The 19,002-nt window shown below is 43.1% G+C and overlaps 1 protein-coding gene across 3 annotated transcripts in view; it reads right to left on the minus strand.

Annotated features, from left to right (window-relative positions):
* Positions 1-1,267: 1,267 nt before the first annotated feature.
* Positions 1,268-19,002, minus strand: part of LOC140740855 (cadherin-11-like) — a 249,554-nt gene continuing 231,819 nt past the window's right edge. For all 3 annotated transcript variants that reach the window (XM_073070420.1, XM_073070418.1, XM_073070419.1), the window contains exons 11-12: positions 11,416-11,667; positions 1,268-2,741 (exon numbers count right to left, since the gene is read on the minus strand). In XM_073070420.1, coding sequence (XP_072926521.1) covers positions 2,248-2,741; positions 11,416-11,667 — 746 coding nt within the window. In that variant the 3' untranslated portion in view covers positions 1,268-2,247. The remainder of the gene's footprint in view (positions 2,742-11,415; positions 11,668-19,002) is intronic.

Genomic DNA, 19,002 nt, shown 5'->3' on the forward strand with positions numbered 1-19,002 from the left:
GTCCTTTCAGAAATCAAATGGCAGAGGGGAAGAAGCTGTTCCTGAATTGCTGAGAATGTACCTTCATGCTTCCATACCTCTTTCCTGATGGTAACAATGACAAGAGTTGACCTCGGTGATGGGGCTGCTTAATGATGGATGCTGCCTTTTTGAAGTATTGCTCCTCGAAGATATCCTTGATACCATGGAGAAGCGGCTAGTTAGAATGCTCTCCATGGTACATCCGTAGAAATTTTCGAGTGAGATGTTCACTTTCAATGCGCCCTCTGCAACTGGATCCTTGACTTCCTAACCAGAAGACCACAATCTGTGCGTGTTGGAAGCAGTATCTTCTGCTCACCGACAATCAACACTGGCATACTTCAGGTGCTTCCCTTCAACCATTCAGTTTTTGAACCAATTAGCAACACCTCGGCCACTTTGATCACTTTGCATTAAAATCAACACTGTTGCTCTAATTGTGTCCTTTCTTGAAAAACAATGGTGTATAATTTGTGCAATATTGTGTTTCTCGTGCATGTTATTTTTCTGATGTTATGAAGCTGTGATTGGGCTGTAAGAAGGTCTTTCATTGCACCTGTGTATATGACAATAAATTTGACTTTGATAATCAAAGTAGATACAACACATCATTTCCTGCTTGGTTCAGATTTAAACCCAGAATTTCCAGACTTCTTAAGTATGGGTTCCATGCACTGAGCAACAAGTAACCTATGAAGATTGCCAATGGTCAATGCCTGGCGTAGTGACCTAGTGTTCCACTGTCAAACCTCAGCCCAGTCCATCATCAGAGGTAAAAGCACTCCCCTCCACTGAGCACATCTACAAAGAGCATTTCCACAAGAAAGCAGCATCAGCAGGAAGCTACAGGAGCCTCAGGACCTACACCACCAATTCAGGAACAATCATTACCCTTCAACCATCAGGCTCTTGAACGAATGGGGATAACTTCACTCACCCCAACACTGGACTGATTCTAGACCTACCGACTCCTTTTAAGTATTCTACAATTTGTGTTCTCAATATTTATTGCTTATTAATTTTTTTTTACTTTCCTTTTCTATTTGGATAGTTTGTTGCCTTTGCATACTGGTTGTCACTGTTGTGTGTTGCTATCATTAATTCTATTGTGTTTCTTTCTATTTACTGTGAATGCCCACAAAAAATGAATCTCAGGGTAGTATATGGTGACATTCATGTACTTTGATAATAAATTGAACTTTGAACTCTCCCGACCACCCTGACAACAGGCACGTTTGACAATGACTTGTAGAAAAATCATTTTATTGTAAAGTCCGGCTTCTGTGGCTGAAGCACGATAGGAAAGCAGAAATACAATGTCCATAAAATAGAATAATGATGCCTTAACATTTTGTTGCGATTCGTATTATTGAGATTCATGGTTTTTTTTACTAAAATAAGAACTTTTAAGATTGTACAAATCGACACATAGAAATGACATAGACATCAGGCATTTGTCACTGTGGTGGGAACAGATTCTGTGCCCGACACATATTAAACACAATACTTAAAGCCAAAAAAAAAGTTTACAAGATTTAAACAGGAATAAGGTCTTTCTCTTTCATTTTTGCAAAGACGGATTAGCTTGGTGCCCGTCAAAGATTTTAATGTCACTGTAAGACGTACCATGAGGAATACTGCCACGAATGTAAAAAGTTCAATTCTGTGACTGACTTAAGGCTCAAAATTCTGGCTGTGTTATCTTTGCTGCTAATGGCACCTTCTGTTCCTGGCTGAGTCTGAAAGCTCGGTAGAAATGGTGTTTATCCTCTTCCCCCACAATAACTGACCTCACGATGTTACTGGAACTCTAAAGCTTCGGTTACTTTTTGCCCAGAAGTGGTTGAAATGATCACAGGGAAGCCGACTCAATCATTTCGGTTCTGCGCCTGCCAACAGTAGGAACTTTGAGTGAGGCTGAGTGGCAGAGAGGAGGACAAGTGAACCATGGAAATGATTTTGGGGTTGGGCGAGGCCGTTTTCACAGTATCCATCTTTGAAACATAGAACGTCCAACATTTAAAGGATGGAAGTGTCAGTTCCTCTGCTCAATACAATTGAGCATATATATATATAATATATATATATTAAAAATAAGAAAGGAAAGAAAATAAAAAGAATGTATATCTGCCCGATTCCAGCAAAGTTCTAGCTCAGCGTTCCGGCTCTCCAAAGTTGCTTCATCTTTAATGTTGAACTTTAAGGCCAGTCTAATAACACTAATCGTTAAGAATCATCCGAGACGTCTTTAGATCCGTACAGGTCTGCCAGCCGTTTAAACCGGGGTCCCCAGCTGTTGAGGTAATCGTAGTTCAGGTCGGATTCCGTGCTGGCCGATTCCAGAGAGCTGAGGGAGCCCGCCACCGATCCCCTCCCCTCATAACCGTAGATCTGGATGGAGTCGTAGGGCGGGGCGGTGGGGTCGCCGTCGGCTTCCTGTAGCCTGACCTTGATGAAGTCGTCGACGTCCACACTGTTGGGTGCAGCGCAGAAGCCCTGCCGGGGGACGTACTGCAGCTCAGGCTTGATGTCTTTGCGCGGCAGGAAGCCGTTGAGGCCATCGGGGTTCTGCAGAGTTGCGATGTCGAAGGCCTCCGTGTCTTCCTCGCCTCCCCCCTCATCATCGTAGCTGATGATGTTCTCCCTCACATCCTCCTCCTCGAAGACGATCAGGGGCTCCTTCTTCTGGTGCCTCAGCGTCACAAACAAGACCACGATCACTGTGGAGGCAAAGAGACAGGGCCAACGGCCGGTTACCAAGGGAAACCAAATGAGTTGTCGAGGCTGTTGATTGTCCAAGACTCCATAGAGTCTGTCTATACTTACTGCCTCTGAAAAGCAGCCAGACCCCACCCTCACCAGACATTCTCTCCTCTCCCCTCCCGTTGTGTTGAAGATATAAAAGTCTGAAAGGATGTATCACCAAGCTCAAGGACAACTTCTATCCCACAGTTATAAGACTCTTGAATGACTCTTGGCTCTGGACATTAAGGAAGAAATCTTCACCTCACGTAGCCTTTGCACCTTATTATCTACTTTTAGCGTTTAGAACATAGAAGCGTACAGCACTGTACAGGCCCTTTGGCCCATGATGTCAAGTCGACCTCTTAAACTATTCCAAGATCAATCTAACCCTTCCATCCCGCACTGCCGTCACCTCCATTTCAAATAATGCATTTTTATTGCACTTTCTTCGTAACACTTCATTCTGCTCTCTGTTATTGCTTTTCCCTTATCCTACCTTAAATGACTTATTTTTGAAACGTCCTGCATTGCAAATCTAAGTTTTTGACTGTTTATCAGTACGTGCCAGAATAATAAACCCATTCTAAGTCAGTTCCAACAGTTGAGCCCCTAAAGAGGTGTGTGACCATGGACCAGTAATCAAACAGGATAGTTTCAGTAATGTGCTGCACAGTGAGCAATGCTCAGCTAATACAGCTGCTAGCCCACAGCTCCTGCTCCCCTTAAAGGAGATGTGTAGGGCATGTCTTCAACACAGAGAGCAGTGGGAGGCTGGAGTCAGAATCCGGTTTATTCTCACTGTAAAATCTGATGTTTTGTGGCAGCAGTACAGTGCAACTCATAAGAAAATTACTGTAAGTTTCAAAAAATAAATATGGATATATAAATAAGTAATAGACAATAAATAAATAATAGATGGAAAATATTAAGTAATTAATAGATAAAGAGATATATAAATAAATTAATCAATAACTAACTAAATAAATAGATAGATATAGATAAAAATAAAGAGTCCAAAAGAGGAATAGCAAGATGGTGTTCATGGGTTCACTGTCCTTTCAGAAATCCGATCATGGAGTGGAAGAAGCTGTTCCTAAAATATTGCATGTGGGTCTTCCAGCTCCCGTACTTCCTCCCAAATGGTAGTAATGAGTAGAGGGGATGCCTCAGATGGTAAGGCTCCTCGATGATTTCCCAATCAATTCCTCTCTGATTCTCCTTCCTCCCACCTACACACAAGGGGTAATTTACAGCTGCTAATAAACCTCCCACTTAGCATGTCATTGGGACTTGGGAGGAAACCGGTGCACCCGGAGAAAACTCCCAGGTTAAAAGCAGAACATGCAAACTCCACACAGACAGTGGTGGAGTTGGAATTGAACCCAGGGTGCCGTCACTCTGACAAACACTCAGAGATTAGGAACAGCTTCTTCCCCCTTCCCCTCAGATTTCTGAACGGACAATAAATCCATGAACACCATCTTACCATTTTGCTTCCTTTGGCTCTCTTTTTGCACTGCTTATTTAATGTATATATAAAAATTAAATTAAATGTGTAATGCAAAAAGAGAACAAAAAAAAAACAAAATAGTGAAGTGGTGTTCATGGATTCATTGTCCATTCAGAAATCTAAGGGCAAAGGGGAAGAAACTGCCCCTAAAAATGCCAAGAGTGTGTATTTGGGCTTCTGCACTTCCACCCCGTTGGCAGCAAAGAGACCCTTTAATAGTGGATGCTCTGCCTTTTTGAGGCATCACTTGGCTACAAGAAGCCTATATACTTTACTGCACCAGCAAGCAAGTCATAGCAGCATCAGAAGCCATCACACTCTCTGATAAGAAAAACAAAACAGTGCCCCCACTACTTGGGATTTGCCGTTTTCTCATCACCACCAATGAACACGACCTCACTGTTTTTTTGCTCTCTTTCTGCACTACTTAATCTAACTTATATGTATATTTCTTATTTTAATTTATAGTTTATTTTTATTCTGTATTGCATTTTACTGTTGCCGTATAACAATAATTTCACGACATATGCTAGTGATATTAAACCAGATTCTGATTCTGGAAGTCAGCATAGTCAGCAGGGCTCTGTCAAAGGCAGGTCGTGCCTTACGAGCCTGACTGAATTTTCTGAGGATGTGACTAAACACGTTGATGAAGGTAGAGCAGTAGATTTAGCATAGATAGATTTCAGCAAGGCATTTGACAAGGTACCCCATTCAAGGCTTATTGAGAAAGTAAGGAAGCATGGGATCCAAGGGGACATTGCTTTGTGGATCCAGAACTGGCTTGCCCACAGAAGGCAAAGAGTGGTTGTAGATGGGTCACGGAGGTCAGTGACCAGTGGAGTGCGTCAGGGATCTGTTCTGGGACCCTTACTCTTCGTGATTTTTATAAGTGACCTGGGTGAGGAAGCTGAGAGATGGGTTAGTATGTTTGCTGATGACACAAAGGTTGGGGGTGTTGTGGATAGTGTGGAGGGCTGTCAGAGGTTACAGCAGGACATTGAAAGGATGCAAAACTGGGCTGAGAAGTGGCAGATGGAGTTCAACCCAGATAAGTGTGAAGTGGTACATTTTGGTAGGTCAAATATGATAGCAGAATATAGTACTAATGGTAAGACTCTTGGCAGAGTAGAGGATCAGAGGGATCTTGGGGTCCAAGTCAACAGGACGCTCAAAGCAGCTGAGCAGGTTGAATCTGTGGTTAAGAAGGAATATGGTACATTAGCTTTCATCAATTGTGGAATTGAGCAAGGTAATGTTACAGCTAAATAGGACCCTGATCAGACCCCACTTGGAGTATTGTGCTCAGTTCTGATCACCTCACTATAGGAAGGATGTGGAAACCATAGAAAGGGTGCAGAGGAGATTTACAAGGATGTTGCCTGGATTGGGGAGCATGCCTTATCAAGACAGGTTGAGTGAACTCGGCCTTTTTTCCTTGGAGCGATGGAGGATGAGAGGTGACCTGATAGAGGTGTATAAGATGATGAGAGGCATTGATCGTGTGGATAGTCAAAGGCTTTTTCCCAGGGCTGAAATGGTTGCCACAAGAGGACACAGGTTTAAGGTGCTGGGGAGTAGGTACAGAGGAGATGTCAGGGGTAAATTTTTTTACTTAGAGAGTGGTGAGTGTATGGAATGGGCTGCCGGCAACGGTGGTGGAGGCCGATACGATAGGGTCTTTCAAGAGACTTTTGGATAGGTACATGGAGCTTAGAAAATTAGAGGGCTATAGGTAATCCTAGTAATTTCTAAGGTAGAAATATGTTCAGCACAACTTTGTGGGCCAAAGGGCCTGTATTGTGCTGTAGGTTTTCTATGTTTCTATGGAAGCACCAATGCACAGCCCTCACTCCCAATACGATGCGTACCACAGAGATACGATGAGCATTAAGTCAAGGCTTTGTAATGGATGGAGTTTTGTGCCGTGTTCAGGAGTTTATTGTCCAAACAGTTTAATGTGCTTGTTATTGCTTCTGTTCAGATGCCCTGTGAAGAATAGCTGAAACTAATGAGCTGTGAATAATATTGTTTGAGACAGTTGCCATGGGCTGTCTGCAACAAGACAAATTTTGATGTTACCTGTCAAGGGAACACAATATACAAGCAATACACTTGGGGACTTTACACTGAATGTGATCGAGGGCGCTGGTTAGACCATTGTTGACGAGATACTGCGATGTTACTTTGCAGTCCTTATCCCCTCCATGATGAACAAAGTAATTTGGTTTATTAAAGGAATTTAAATGAGTACCAGTGGCACTTAAAGTCTCCAATAATGAAATCTTAATTTAACTGGCTATGTCAGGGAAAATAATGATCGCAGAAAGCAAACTACGAAAGCAACACGGATGGAAATTAAAATTTTAAGATCTGCAGAAACTGTCAGTTGGAAAATGAAGTGAAAGATTCTGGCAAAGAGCCCTGAACTGTGAGCAAGCATTCTCAACACAGCAGCGCTCTGTTCTATGCACTGCCCACACCTCTGTACCCAGATGGCTGCTGGCTCTTTCTCTTTCTCCCCCACACTTCTGCATCTATTTTCCTGCGATAAGAGTTCACACAAGTCCCTCCATATCCTACTTGTCACCTTCACAGATTTCTAATGGCCTCTCTCATTCTCCCCAACACCTCTGTCTGACACATTCCAGAATCTGCAGTCACAAGAGATTCTACAGGTGCTGGAAACCCGCAGCAACACACGCAAAGTGTTTTTGGCAGAGCCAACTAGCTCCCAAATTTAGGTGCTTAATCACATCACAGACAAGAGAAAATCTATAGATGCTGGAAATCCAAGCAGCACACACAAAATGTTGGAGGAACTCAGCAGGCCAGGCAGCATCAATGGAAAAGAGTGAACGTTCGACATTTTGGGCCCAGACTCTTGGTCAGGATTGAAGGAAAAAGATGAGGTCAGAGTAAGAATGTGGGGAAGGGGGATGAAGAAGTACAAGGCAGTGGGTGATTGGTGAAACTGGGAGAGGGGGAGGGGTGAAGTACAAAGCTAGAAAGTTGACTGGTGAAAGAGATAAAGGGCTGGAGAACAGGAGAGAACAGAGGGTCATGGAAGAAAGGGAAGAGGGAGGAGCACCAGAGGGAGCTGATGGGCAGGTAAGGAAAAAAGGTAAGAGAAGGAAATGGGAGTGGAAAATGGGGAAGGAATGGCAGAGGGCAATTACTGGAAGTTTGAGAAATCAATGATCATGCCATCAGTCAAGTCATTTTTATTGTCATTTCAACCATAACTGCTGGTCCAGTACACAGTAAAAATGAAACAACGTTCCTCCAGGACCATGGTGCTACATGAAACAACACAAAACTACACTAGACTTCAGACTTACACGGGACTACATAAAGTGCATAAAACAGTGCAAGACAGTACAATAATTAATAAACAAGACAATAGGCACAGAAAAGGGCAAATTACAATATAATAATAAATGATGTAAATGTGAACAATGTTTTAGCAGAAATTGAGAAAGAAATGAGCAAAAATTGCAAAGGGAGTGGAGTGGTGTTCGGGGGGGTGGTGTGTGTGTGTGTGTGTGTGTGTGTGTGTGTGTGTGTGTGTGTGTGTGTGTGTGTGTGTGTGTGTGTGTGTGTGTGTGTGTGTGTGTGTGTGTGTGTGTGTGTGTGTGTGTGTGTGTGTGTGTGTGTGTGTGAGAGAGAGAGAGAGAGAGAGGGAAAGAGAAACTGGTTTGGGTATTGAGGAGTCTGATGGCTTGGGGGAAGAAACTGTTGCACAGTCTGGTCGTGAGAGCCCGAATGCTTCAGTACCTTTTGCCAGATGGCAGGAGGGAGGAGAGTCTGTATGAGAGGTGTGTGGGGTCCTTCACAATGCTGTTAGCCGTGGTGTAACTGGTGTAAATCACATTGGAGGTTACCCAGATAGAATATAAGGTGTTGCTCTTCCAACCTGCATGTGGCCTCCTCTATTGCCACGCTGACGCTGGAGGTGCTTTTACCAAGTCTGCTACTGAACTACAGTTAAATTTGCAATCCCCAAAAATGCACCATTCTGACAAAGACATGAGATTGTGCAAATGCTGGAAACCCAGAACAGCACACACCAAATGCTGGAGGAACTCAGCAGGTTAGGCAGCATCTCTGGAGGGGAACAAAGGGTCAATGGTTTGGGCTGACTCCCTTCATCAGGACTGGAAAGCAATGGGGCAGAAGACAGAATAAGAAGTTAGGGTGAGAGGGCGGGGCATGAGCTGGAAAATGATATACGGGGGGGGGGGCGGCGTGGGGAGGGTTCATGCTCTGTCCTGCTCTTCCCTATCAACCTGCACTTTAAATATACCCAATGACTTGGTCTCTACAGCTATCAGTGGCAATGAATTCCACAGATTCACCAACCTCTGGCTAAAGAAATTCCTCCTTGTCTCTGTTTCTAAAGAGATGTCCTTCTATTCTGAGACACTGCCCTCTGGTCCTAGACTCCTATACTATTGGAAATATCCTTTCCATATCCACAATATCAAAGCCATTCAATATTCAGTAGGTTTCAATGAGAATGCCCTTCACTCCAATGAATATAGGTCCTCATATATTAACCCATTCATTCCTAGGATCATTCTCGTGAACCTTCTCTGAACCCTCTCCAATGCCAGCGCATCCTTTCTGAGGTATGGGTGCCAAACTGCTCCCTATACTCCAAACATGATCTGACCAATGCCTCAGCATTACATCATTGTTTTTGTAATCTAATCCTTATGAGGTGACTGTTAACACCTGGATCTCTGAAACAGTTTATCTAGTTATTATCACATTGAGGTTTGGTGGTATCTTACTTGGCTGCTGCATCACAACAGTAACTGAAGTTCCTTTCTTTCTGTATTTGCACAGTTTGTTGTCTTTGTACACTAGTCGGTGCAGTCTTTCATTGATCCTGTTATGGTTATTATCCTAACCATAACAGACCATAATATGCTCTTTTCTCACTGCTACCATCAGCTAGAAGGTACAAAATCTCAGGACTCACAACACCAGGTTCAAGGACAGTTACAACCATCAGGCTCTTGAACAAAAAGGGATAACTACACTCACTTGAACATTCATCAACGATCTCACCTTAAGGACTCTTAATGTCATTATCTCATGTTCTTGTTATTTATTGCTATTTATTTGTATTTGCACTTGCAGAGTTTGTTGTCTTCGGAATTCTAGTTAATCTTTCATTGATCCTGTTACAGTCACTGTTCTGTAGATTTGCTGAGTATGCCCACAGGGAAATGAATCTCAGGCTTCAATATGGTGACATGCATGTACTTTGGTAATAAATTTACTTTGAAATTTGTTGTCTACAAAGTGGTCTGGGCCTTCTTAATTTCCACATTATTGTGTACAGCTTTTGTTACTATTATTGGAAAGATGTTATTAAACTAGAAAGATTACAGAAAATATTTACCAGGTTGCGGCCTGGACTCAGGGACCTGATTTACAGGGAGAGGTTGTGTAGACCTCTCCTTGTAGAGGCAGGAGCACCAGAGGGAGCTGATGGGCAGGTAAGGAGAAGAGGTAAAAGAGGGAAATGGGAGTGGAGAATAGGGAGGGAGACGAGGGGGACAATTCAAGAAATAGATGTTCATGCCTTTAGGTTGGAGGCTACCCAGATGGACTTTATTCCCTGGAACGTAGGAGATTGAGGGGAGACCTGTTAGTTATAATCAGATCATCAGGACAGGGTGAAGTCACATCGTCTATTTTACCAGTGGGGAGTTTGAAATCAGCAACAAGAGATTTAAAAAGGACATCAGAGTCAGCTTCTCCATACAAAGTGTGGTACGAATTTGGAATGAGTTGTTATAAATTGTGGTTGACACAGGCCCTTCGGCAATACTTAAAAGCCATCTTCTGTAGATAAGTACTTGGGCCAAACACAGGCAAATGGGACTAGCTCACTGGGAACACAGTCAGATGGGCCAAAGAACCTGTTCCCATGCAGGATGACTGAATGGACTAATAAACACACAAGCAGCTCTGCTACCTCAGGAGGCTAAAGATATTCAGCATGACCCCTTTGACACTCGCTGTACCACAGAAAACATCCCATCCTTGCATCGTGGCAACTGCTCGTTCCGTGACCACAAGAAGCTGCAAAGTTGTGAACACAGCTCAGCACATCACGGAAACCAGCCTCCCCTCTATGGGCTCTGTCGACATTTCTCAATGCCTCGGTTAAGCAGCAGCACAATCATAGACTGTACCTACACTGGACATTCTCTCTTACCTCCCCTCTCATCGGGCAGAAGATACAGAAGCCTGATAGCATGTATCACCGGGCTGAGGGACAGTTTCCGTCCCACTATTATGCTACTAAACAGTAGGGTGCACTCTTGACTTCACATAATTAGGATATTGCATCTTATTGACTGCCTGCACTGCACTTTCACTGTAAGTTTAACCCTCTATTCTTAATCCTGATATTGTTTTACCTTGTTCTATTTCGAACATAAGTGATGAATTGATCTGAAGATCACAAGACCATAGAATTAGCCTATTCAGACCACCGAATCTGCTCTGCCATTCCATCAAGGCTGATTTATTATCCCTGTCAACCCCATTCTCCTGCCTTCTTCCTGTGACCTTGGATGTCCTGATTAATCAAGAACATATCAACCACTGTTTGAAATATACCCAATGACTTGCACTGCACAGCCATCTGTGACAACAAAATCCACAGATTCAGCACCCTCTGGCTAAAGAAATTTCTCCTGATCTCTGCTCTAAAGGGACATCCCTCTATTCTGAGGCTGTGCCCCTCTGGTCCTAGACATCCCCACAATGCAGAACATCCTCTCAGAGTCCACTCTGTCAAGGCCTTGCAATGTTTGGTAGTTTTCAATGAGATTCCTTCCTCATTCTTCTAAACTCCAGCCCAAAGCCATCAAAACCTCCACATATGTTAACTCTTTCATTCCCAGATTAATTCTTGTGAACCTCCTCTGGACCCTCTCTAATGGCAGCACATCTTTTCTTAGTTAAGTATGGATGACATGCAAAACAAGGTCTTCACTGTACCTCAGAAATGAGACATTAATAAAGCAATTTAATGACTACTGGTGTTTATGAATCTATAATTCGATTGCCGACTCTCTGTGTCTAACTCTATTTCATTGTACAGTTCCACTTACCGAGTAGTATAATGATGCAGGTAAGTATTGCGATCAAGGCACCAGTGCTGAGACCTGCCGGCAGTGTCAAGGGCTCGGCGTTGCACGACTGCACGCTGCCGTCCACGCTGCAGCTGCACACACGGATGGTGAGGGTGTTGGTGCTGCTCAGGGGGGGCGCGCCTCCATCCGAGATTATCACCGGCAACAGGTAGACCTCTTGTTTCCGTCTGCTCATAGCACCCTTCCGCACCCTTATATCGGCCGTGTTTGCTGTGGTGTTAAAGAACGTCACAGAGTGATTCACACAAGGATGGTAAGTAAAGAGATTAAAGATTAGATTTACTCGTCACATGTACATTTGGGACATCAAAACATGGAGTGAAATGCGTTGTATTCATCAAAAACCAACAGAGTCAAGGATGAGCTGGGGGCAGCCTGCAAGTGTCCAGCCCTGGCACAGCATGCTTGCAAGTTACTAACCTTAGCTCTTTTCTTTGGAATGTGGGACAAAACAGAGCGCCTGGAGGAAACCCACTCACTCATGGGAAGAACGTACAAGCTCTTTGCAAATAGCAGTGGGGATTGAATCCAGATTGCTGGCACTTGGAAGCACTATGCTACCATGCTGCCCAGTGGCCTGGCCTGGTCCAAACACATCGAAGCCATAACAAAGAAAGCTCACTAATTGCCTCATCTTCCACAGTTGACTGAAGAAATTTGGCATATCCCGTTTGTTCCTTACGATGGAAAGCATCCTGTCCAGATACGTCATAGCTTATTGTGGTAAATACACTGCTCATGGCTGCAAGAAACCATCAGGATTTGTGGACACAGCTCAGCACATGACAGGAATTAGCCTTCCCTCCATGGACTCTGTGTATGCCTATTGCCATCTCAGTAAAGCAGCCAGCATAATCAAAGACCCCACCCAACCCAGTCTTTCTCTTTTCTCCCCTCTCCCATCAGGCAGAAGATAAAAAAGCCTAAACATACATACCACTCAACCCAAAGGCAGTTCCTACCCCACTGTTACAAGACAATTGAATGGTCCCCAAGTCCTATTACGTGGACTCTTGATTTCATTGTGGTAAACTATGTATACCTGTCTGGACAGGCCCCCCCGCTGACTGCTCCTGTGGCTCCTCCCACAGACCCCCGCTGACTGCTCCTGTGGCCCCTCCCACAGACCCCCGCTGACTGCTCCTGTGGCTCCTCCCACAGACCCCCGCTGACTGCTCCTGTGGCTCCTCCCACAGACCCCTGCTGACTGCTCCTGTGGCTCCTCCCACAGACCCCCCCTGCTGACTGCTCCTGTGGCTCCTCCCACAGACCCCTGTATAAAGGCGATTGGAGGCTTTGGTCCCCCCTCAGTCTCCGAGATGCCGTGCTCCCTTTTTGCTGCTAATAAAAGCCTATCGTTCACTTCCAGTCTTTGAGAGTTATTGATGGTGCATCACTCATGCCTGATTCCTTCAGTGTCATCAAGAAGACATGACCACAATCTTCATGAAGAGATGTTGGAAATGGAATGGGCGCATGATGAGAAGAGAGGCCAACTCCATCACCAAGACAGCACTTCATTAGACCCCTGAAGGGTGGAAGAAACACAGGAGACCAAAGATGACTTGGTGTCGTACTGCAAATGTAGAAATGGGGACCCTAAGCCACACCTGGGGCACAATAGGGAAAATAGCCAAGCACAGACAGAGACAGAGGACTTTCATTGCTGTCCCAAGTGCCAACGGTGTAATGGGCAGGAAGTAAGATAATCTCTCAGTCTACTTCGGTCTCAATCTACCTTGTTATGACATTATAGTCTACTTGCACAGCACTCTCACTGTAACTGCAACACTTTATATTCCGCAGTCTGTTATTTTTTTACCTTGTACTACCTCAAAGTACTGTGTAATGAATTGATTTGTATAAATGGTATGCAAACCAAGTTTCTCACTATACCTCTGTACATGTGGCAATAAAACAATTTACAAAATGATTGAAATTGATGTAATTTTAAGCCATTTACATGCTAGTCTTTCTGTAAAGTGATCTAAATAAGTTTAGTTCCATGAGATCTAATCGAGTATTTAATGTATAATAAATCATAATTACTGCTTATTACTGCTTAGCAAACTTACTGACCCTAAAATACTTATTTTCTATCATGCTTTATAATTCCCTTCCATAAATGTTTCCAAACATAATGGATATTAAAATGCAAAAAGGAGAAGTAGGTTTGTTATTTTTGCTTCTGTCTTAATCTTATGTGTTTTACAGTCTGCATTTCACACTCCATATAAAGATAATTAACAATTTTGTATTTTCCTTCCTGATTCATATACATGAGAATACTTTAATACAATCAGCTATCCAGCCAGTTGAATAACATCACAACTGCTTGGTGCCAGCAATCCAGTTGAATCAGATTCAGGTTCATTATCGCTGACTTATATGACATGAAATTTGTTATTTTGCAGCAGCGGTACAGTGCAAAGACATTTAAAATTACTGTAAATTACAATATAAATAAACAGCACAAATAAAAGAATAATGAGGTAGTGTTCATGGACCATTCAGAAATCTGATGGTGGAGGGAAAGAAGCTGTTACTGAATCATTGAGTTTGGGTCTCCAGGCTCCTGTACATCCTTCCGATGACAGCAAGGAGAAGAGGGCATGTCCCACCTAGATAGTGAGGGTCCTTAATGATCAATGCCTCCTACTTGAGGCTAATGTTTTGAAGATCTCCTCGATGGTGGGGAGGGTTGTCCCCACGATGGAACTGGCTGGTCCTGCACCCTCTTGCAATGCTGTGCCTCAGAGGCTCCTACCAATTGCTTTCCAGTGTATAGCTGCAGAAACTTGCCGAGTCTCACGACTCAGAGGACGGTAGGAGTGTGGAATGAGTAGCCGGCATGAGAGGTGCATGCGAGCTCAATTTCAACGCTTAAGAGAAGTTTGAATAGGGGTGTAGGGGGTACGGAGGGCTCTGGACCCGGAGCAGGTCGACGAGAGTAGGCAGTTTAAATGGCTTGGCACTGACCAGATGAGACAAAGGGTTTGTTCCTCTGTTGTACTTTTCTGTGACTCTGTAACTTCTAGAACACTATGGCTCTTTTAAGCTGATCACTGACAGCACTGAGGACTTGAAAAGGGGGCACGGATGCCACAGGGAACTCTATGCAAGAGGTTTTCTTTGAGGTGAATGGTTAAGATCTGTGCCTCACAGCTGATGACAAATCCAAGTCACTGACTTGCTCAAAGCTTAGAAGAGCACGTTAATGAATTTTGTGACAATGGTCGATATATTTAAACAAACCACAAGGTCATGAATAAGAACCAAAAGCAATCAAGGCGAGCTTTCCTATAAATGCCTACTAGGAAAGGAATCTCAAGGTAGCGCATGGTGATGTACATGTACTTTGATAATAAATTTACTTTTTACTTTGACTTTGAATATGGAACACAGGGGTACACAGAGGAAGAGGCCCTTCAGCCCACAATGTCATACAGCCTACAACGTTGTGGTATTTAGTAATCAAAAGGCCAACTACCGGTAAATTAATCTCCTCAGCTTACACAATGTCTATATCCTTCCATTTTCCTCATGTTCATGTGTCTATCCGAATGTCTTTCAGAGGTCTCTAATATTTCTGCCACCATGCCAAGAAGTGCATTCCAGGCACCTACCACTCTCTGTGTAAAAAAACCTGCCCCTCACATCTCCTTTCAAATTACCCTCCTCGCCGTAAATGAATTCCCTCAGTCTAAACCTCTCATAATCTTATACACCTCAATCAGATCTCTCCTCATCCTCCACTGCTCCAGAGAATAAAACCCAAATTTATCCATCCTCTTGTTATACCTCTTGTTAGAGACTAGGTTTTGCACGTCGTACGCATTGAATAGTTGGATACACAATCTATTCTGATTGTGTTCGCAGATGGAAATTGATCTAAATGTCAAACTTTTCCAAGAAGTGGGAGATCTCAAAGAAGGTGCAGAGCAGATTTAGCAGAGTGTGGGAATTGAAGAATGTTAGGTCCCACTTTCATTGGTCCTTCAAGTTGTTGGGGTGGTTATGTATGGAAGCGGTGCATTGGTCTTTATTTGTCAGGGAATTGAGTTCAAGAGCCATGAGGTAATGTTGCAGCTCTATAAAACTCTGATTAGACCATTAGACCACACTTGGAATATTGCGTTCAGTTCTGGTCGCCTCATTATAGGAAGTATGTGGAAGCTCTGGAGGAGATTTATCAGAATGCTGTCTGGATTAGAGGAAAGAATCAGAATCAGGTTTATTATCACCAGCATGTGACGTGAAAGGCTGAGTGAGCTAGGACTTTTCTCTTTAGAGTGAAGGAGGAGAATGGTGAATTTATAGAGGTCTACAAGATGATATGATGCATAAATAAAGTGGACAGCCAGAGACTATTTCCTAGGGCAGGAATGGCTAATCTGACGGGGCATAATTTCAAAGTGATTGGGAGTATAGCATGTCAGAGGTAGGTTTTTTTACAGAGTGTGGTAGATGCATGGAACACAATTCCAGGGTTGGTTGTAGAGACAGATACATTCAGGAAGTTGAAGAGATTCTCAGATATGCAAGAAAATTAGAGGTCTATGTGGGAGAAAAAGTTTAGATTGATCTTAGAGTAGGTTAAAGAGTCAGCACAATATCGTGAGCTTGTACTGTGCTATACTGTTCTATGTTTCCAGCTCCTGAATGGGTGGGACATGTTGCTGTATACATTTGTTGGGAATGTGTGGCGTAGGCAAGGCCAGAGTGCCCACCTCATCTGTCTACAAAATGCTGGTTGAAGCTGCCTGCTTAAAATCTGATGACAGTAGTCCCCTAGACTTACGCTAAGATTTACTTGAATTATGGCCATGCATTTCCAGTGCAGGAGGCTGTACAGCTGGAAGGAGAACTGTGGGCGTTGCCAGTACCTGTTCCCCTTTGTTCTTGAAGGCTGTGAAGGTTATGTTGGGTGACAGATACTGTGTGTTCCACTTGAACTCGAAGTATTGTGAAGGCCTCTTACCTAAGAGAAGATGTGCTGGCACTAGAGAAGGTCCAGAGTATGTTCATAAGAATTATTCCAGAAATGAAAGGATTAATGTATGAAGAATGTTTGATGTCTCTGGCCCTGTAGTCATTGGTGTTTAGAAGAATTAGGGGCGATTTCATTGAAACCCAACAAATATTAGAAGGCCTTAATAGAGCAGATGCAGAGAAGATGTTTCCAATAGTGGGTAAGTCTAGAACCAGAGGACACAGCCTCAGGATAGAGGGTCATCCATTTAGAACAGAAATGAAGAGAAATTTCTTTAGCCTTGAGGGGTAGTGAACCTGTAGAATTCCTTACAACAGATGGCTGTGGAGGCCAAGTCATTGGGTATATTTAAAGTGGATATTAATAGGTTCTCTATTAGTCAGGGCATCAAAGGTTTTGGGGAGAAGTCAGGAGAATGGGGTTGAGAGGGATAATAGATCAGCCACGTTGGAATGGCAAAGCAGACTCAGTGGGCCAAAATGGCCTAATTCTTACGGTCACCGTAGTGGTTCAGCATCAATAACAGCAGCTGGGGGGCTGTACCTTAATCAGGACAACGAAACAACTTTTTAAAGACCTTTGATCCAAGCATTTAATTAAAGTGAATTGCAAGGAGTGTGGGCTGCACACTAAAAACAGAATTTGTTTTGCATTAGTTTCCAACAGCAAATACATGAAAAGTAAACACTATATCCAGCTGAAATAATTACCATTTAAATGAAAATATATACTCCACTCTCTGCCTCACTTGTAAAGACCCTACTACCAAATCATTCAAGATTGAAGATTCTAGACACAAGATTGTTTAATATGTCATTTCCAGTACACAAGGGTAAAGGAAAAAGAAATAATTGTTCCTACAGATCTGATGCCATACAAAAAAAACATAATAAGATAAAGAATACAATAATAAAAAACACACAATAAATATAAATACATAAGATAGCTTATATACAAAGACTGATTGTATGTTCATAAAGTGATACTAGGCACAGGAGTGTCTGTACTTAAGTTATTGATGAAGTAGTGGTGGTTGGGGATGTGGAGGGATGGGTTAGTGGGTGGAGGTGTTGATCAGCTTTACTGCTTGGGGAAAGTAAATGGTTTTCGAGGCTGGTAGTCCTGGCATGGATACTACTTAGCCTCCTCCCTGATGATCCAGTTCATGTGCAGGGTGGGTGGATTCTTTATGACATTACTGGCCCTCTTCCAGTACCTTTCTATAAATGTCCTTGATGGTGCATAGGCTGGTGCTAGTAAACTGGATTAGTGAAGTGAACAGACGTTGAAACAAGAGCAAACAAAATTACTCAGGGTACTCAACAAGTCAGTTGGTATCCCTGAAGGCAACAGGATGGTTAACCTTTCAGGTCAAGACTTTGATTCAGGACTGTGAGTGTAAATTAATCTAGTACTTAAACCTTTAATTAATCCAAATCCCATCTGCCTACACGTGTTCACATCCGTTCATTTTTTGCACATTAAATGCCACTGTCTCATTTCCCTCCAATACCATCCATGCTATATGTATATATATTGCGCACAGTATGTTTTAAATTGTAATTGATAAGTTTTATTATACCTTGCAATGTACTGCTGCCATAAACATCATATTTCATGATATATAGTATACGAGTGATATTAAACCTGATTCTGATTCTCTCACCGTAGATGCATGGTTTCTAGTACTAGACATTTTAATCCTGGGAAGAAGACGCCAGATGTCTATGCTTCTCTCTTAAATCTTTTTTAAGACCTCCCCTCTGCTTCTGCAATTCCAGACAAAACAAGTTTGTCTAGAGTGAAAATTCCTCGAACACTCAGCAATTCAGGCAATCAAGAGAGACGTGGCTCATGTTTCAGGTTTCATAATCATCAAACATCTTACTAAAGGCAAATCAAGAGACAGCAGATGCTGGAATCTGGAACAACAATCAATCTGCTGGGGGAACTCAGTAGGGAGAACAATACTGTGGGACGAATGGAATTGTCAATGTTTCCTATCTTCAAGGATTCCTTTCCTCCCACTGATTCTTCTCAACCCACTGAGTTACTCCCGCAGATTGCTTGTTGATATTATTTAAGACTGTTGATTCATACATTAACATGTTCCGTCTACAAAGGAGGTGGAAGCTTTAGAGAGGGTGCAGAGGAGATTTACCAAAATGCTGCCTGAATCGGAGAGCAGGTCTTATGGGGAAAGGCTGAGTGAACTAGGGCTTTTCACTTTAGAGTGAAAGAGGATTAGAGGTGGCTTGATAGGGGTATACAAGATAGGAGGCATAAATACAGTGGACAGCCAGAGACTTTTTTCCAGGGTGGAGATCTTTCATTAATTCTATAGTGGCTCCTAGTCTATAGATTTATTGGGTTTCCTCCAAGAAGACCACTATCATGTCATAGGGTTTGGAGGCTTGCATGCCTCAATGACCCGAGAGCTACGTTGGCTCTTGGTAGGGTTGGTCACTCATGCCAAACAGGTCAAAGGATAAAGGCCAGACTAAGAGTGGTCCACCACTCCTCTAGGGTCAGCTCAGGGCTTACAACCCTGA

Source organism: Hemitrygon akajei, chromosome 17 (assembly GCF_048418815.1).
Source record: "Hemitrygon akajei chromosome 17, sHemAka1.3, whole genome shotgun sequence".
Classification (NCBI taxonomy): Eukaryota; Metazoa; Chordata; class Chondrichthyes; order Myliobatiformes; family Dasyatidae; genus Hemitrygon; species Hemitrygon akajei.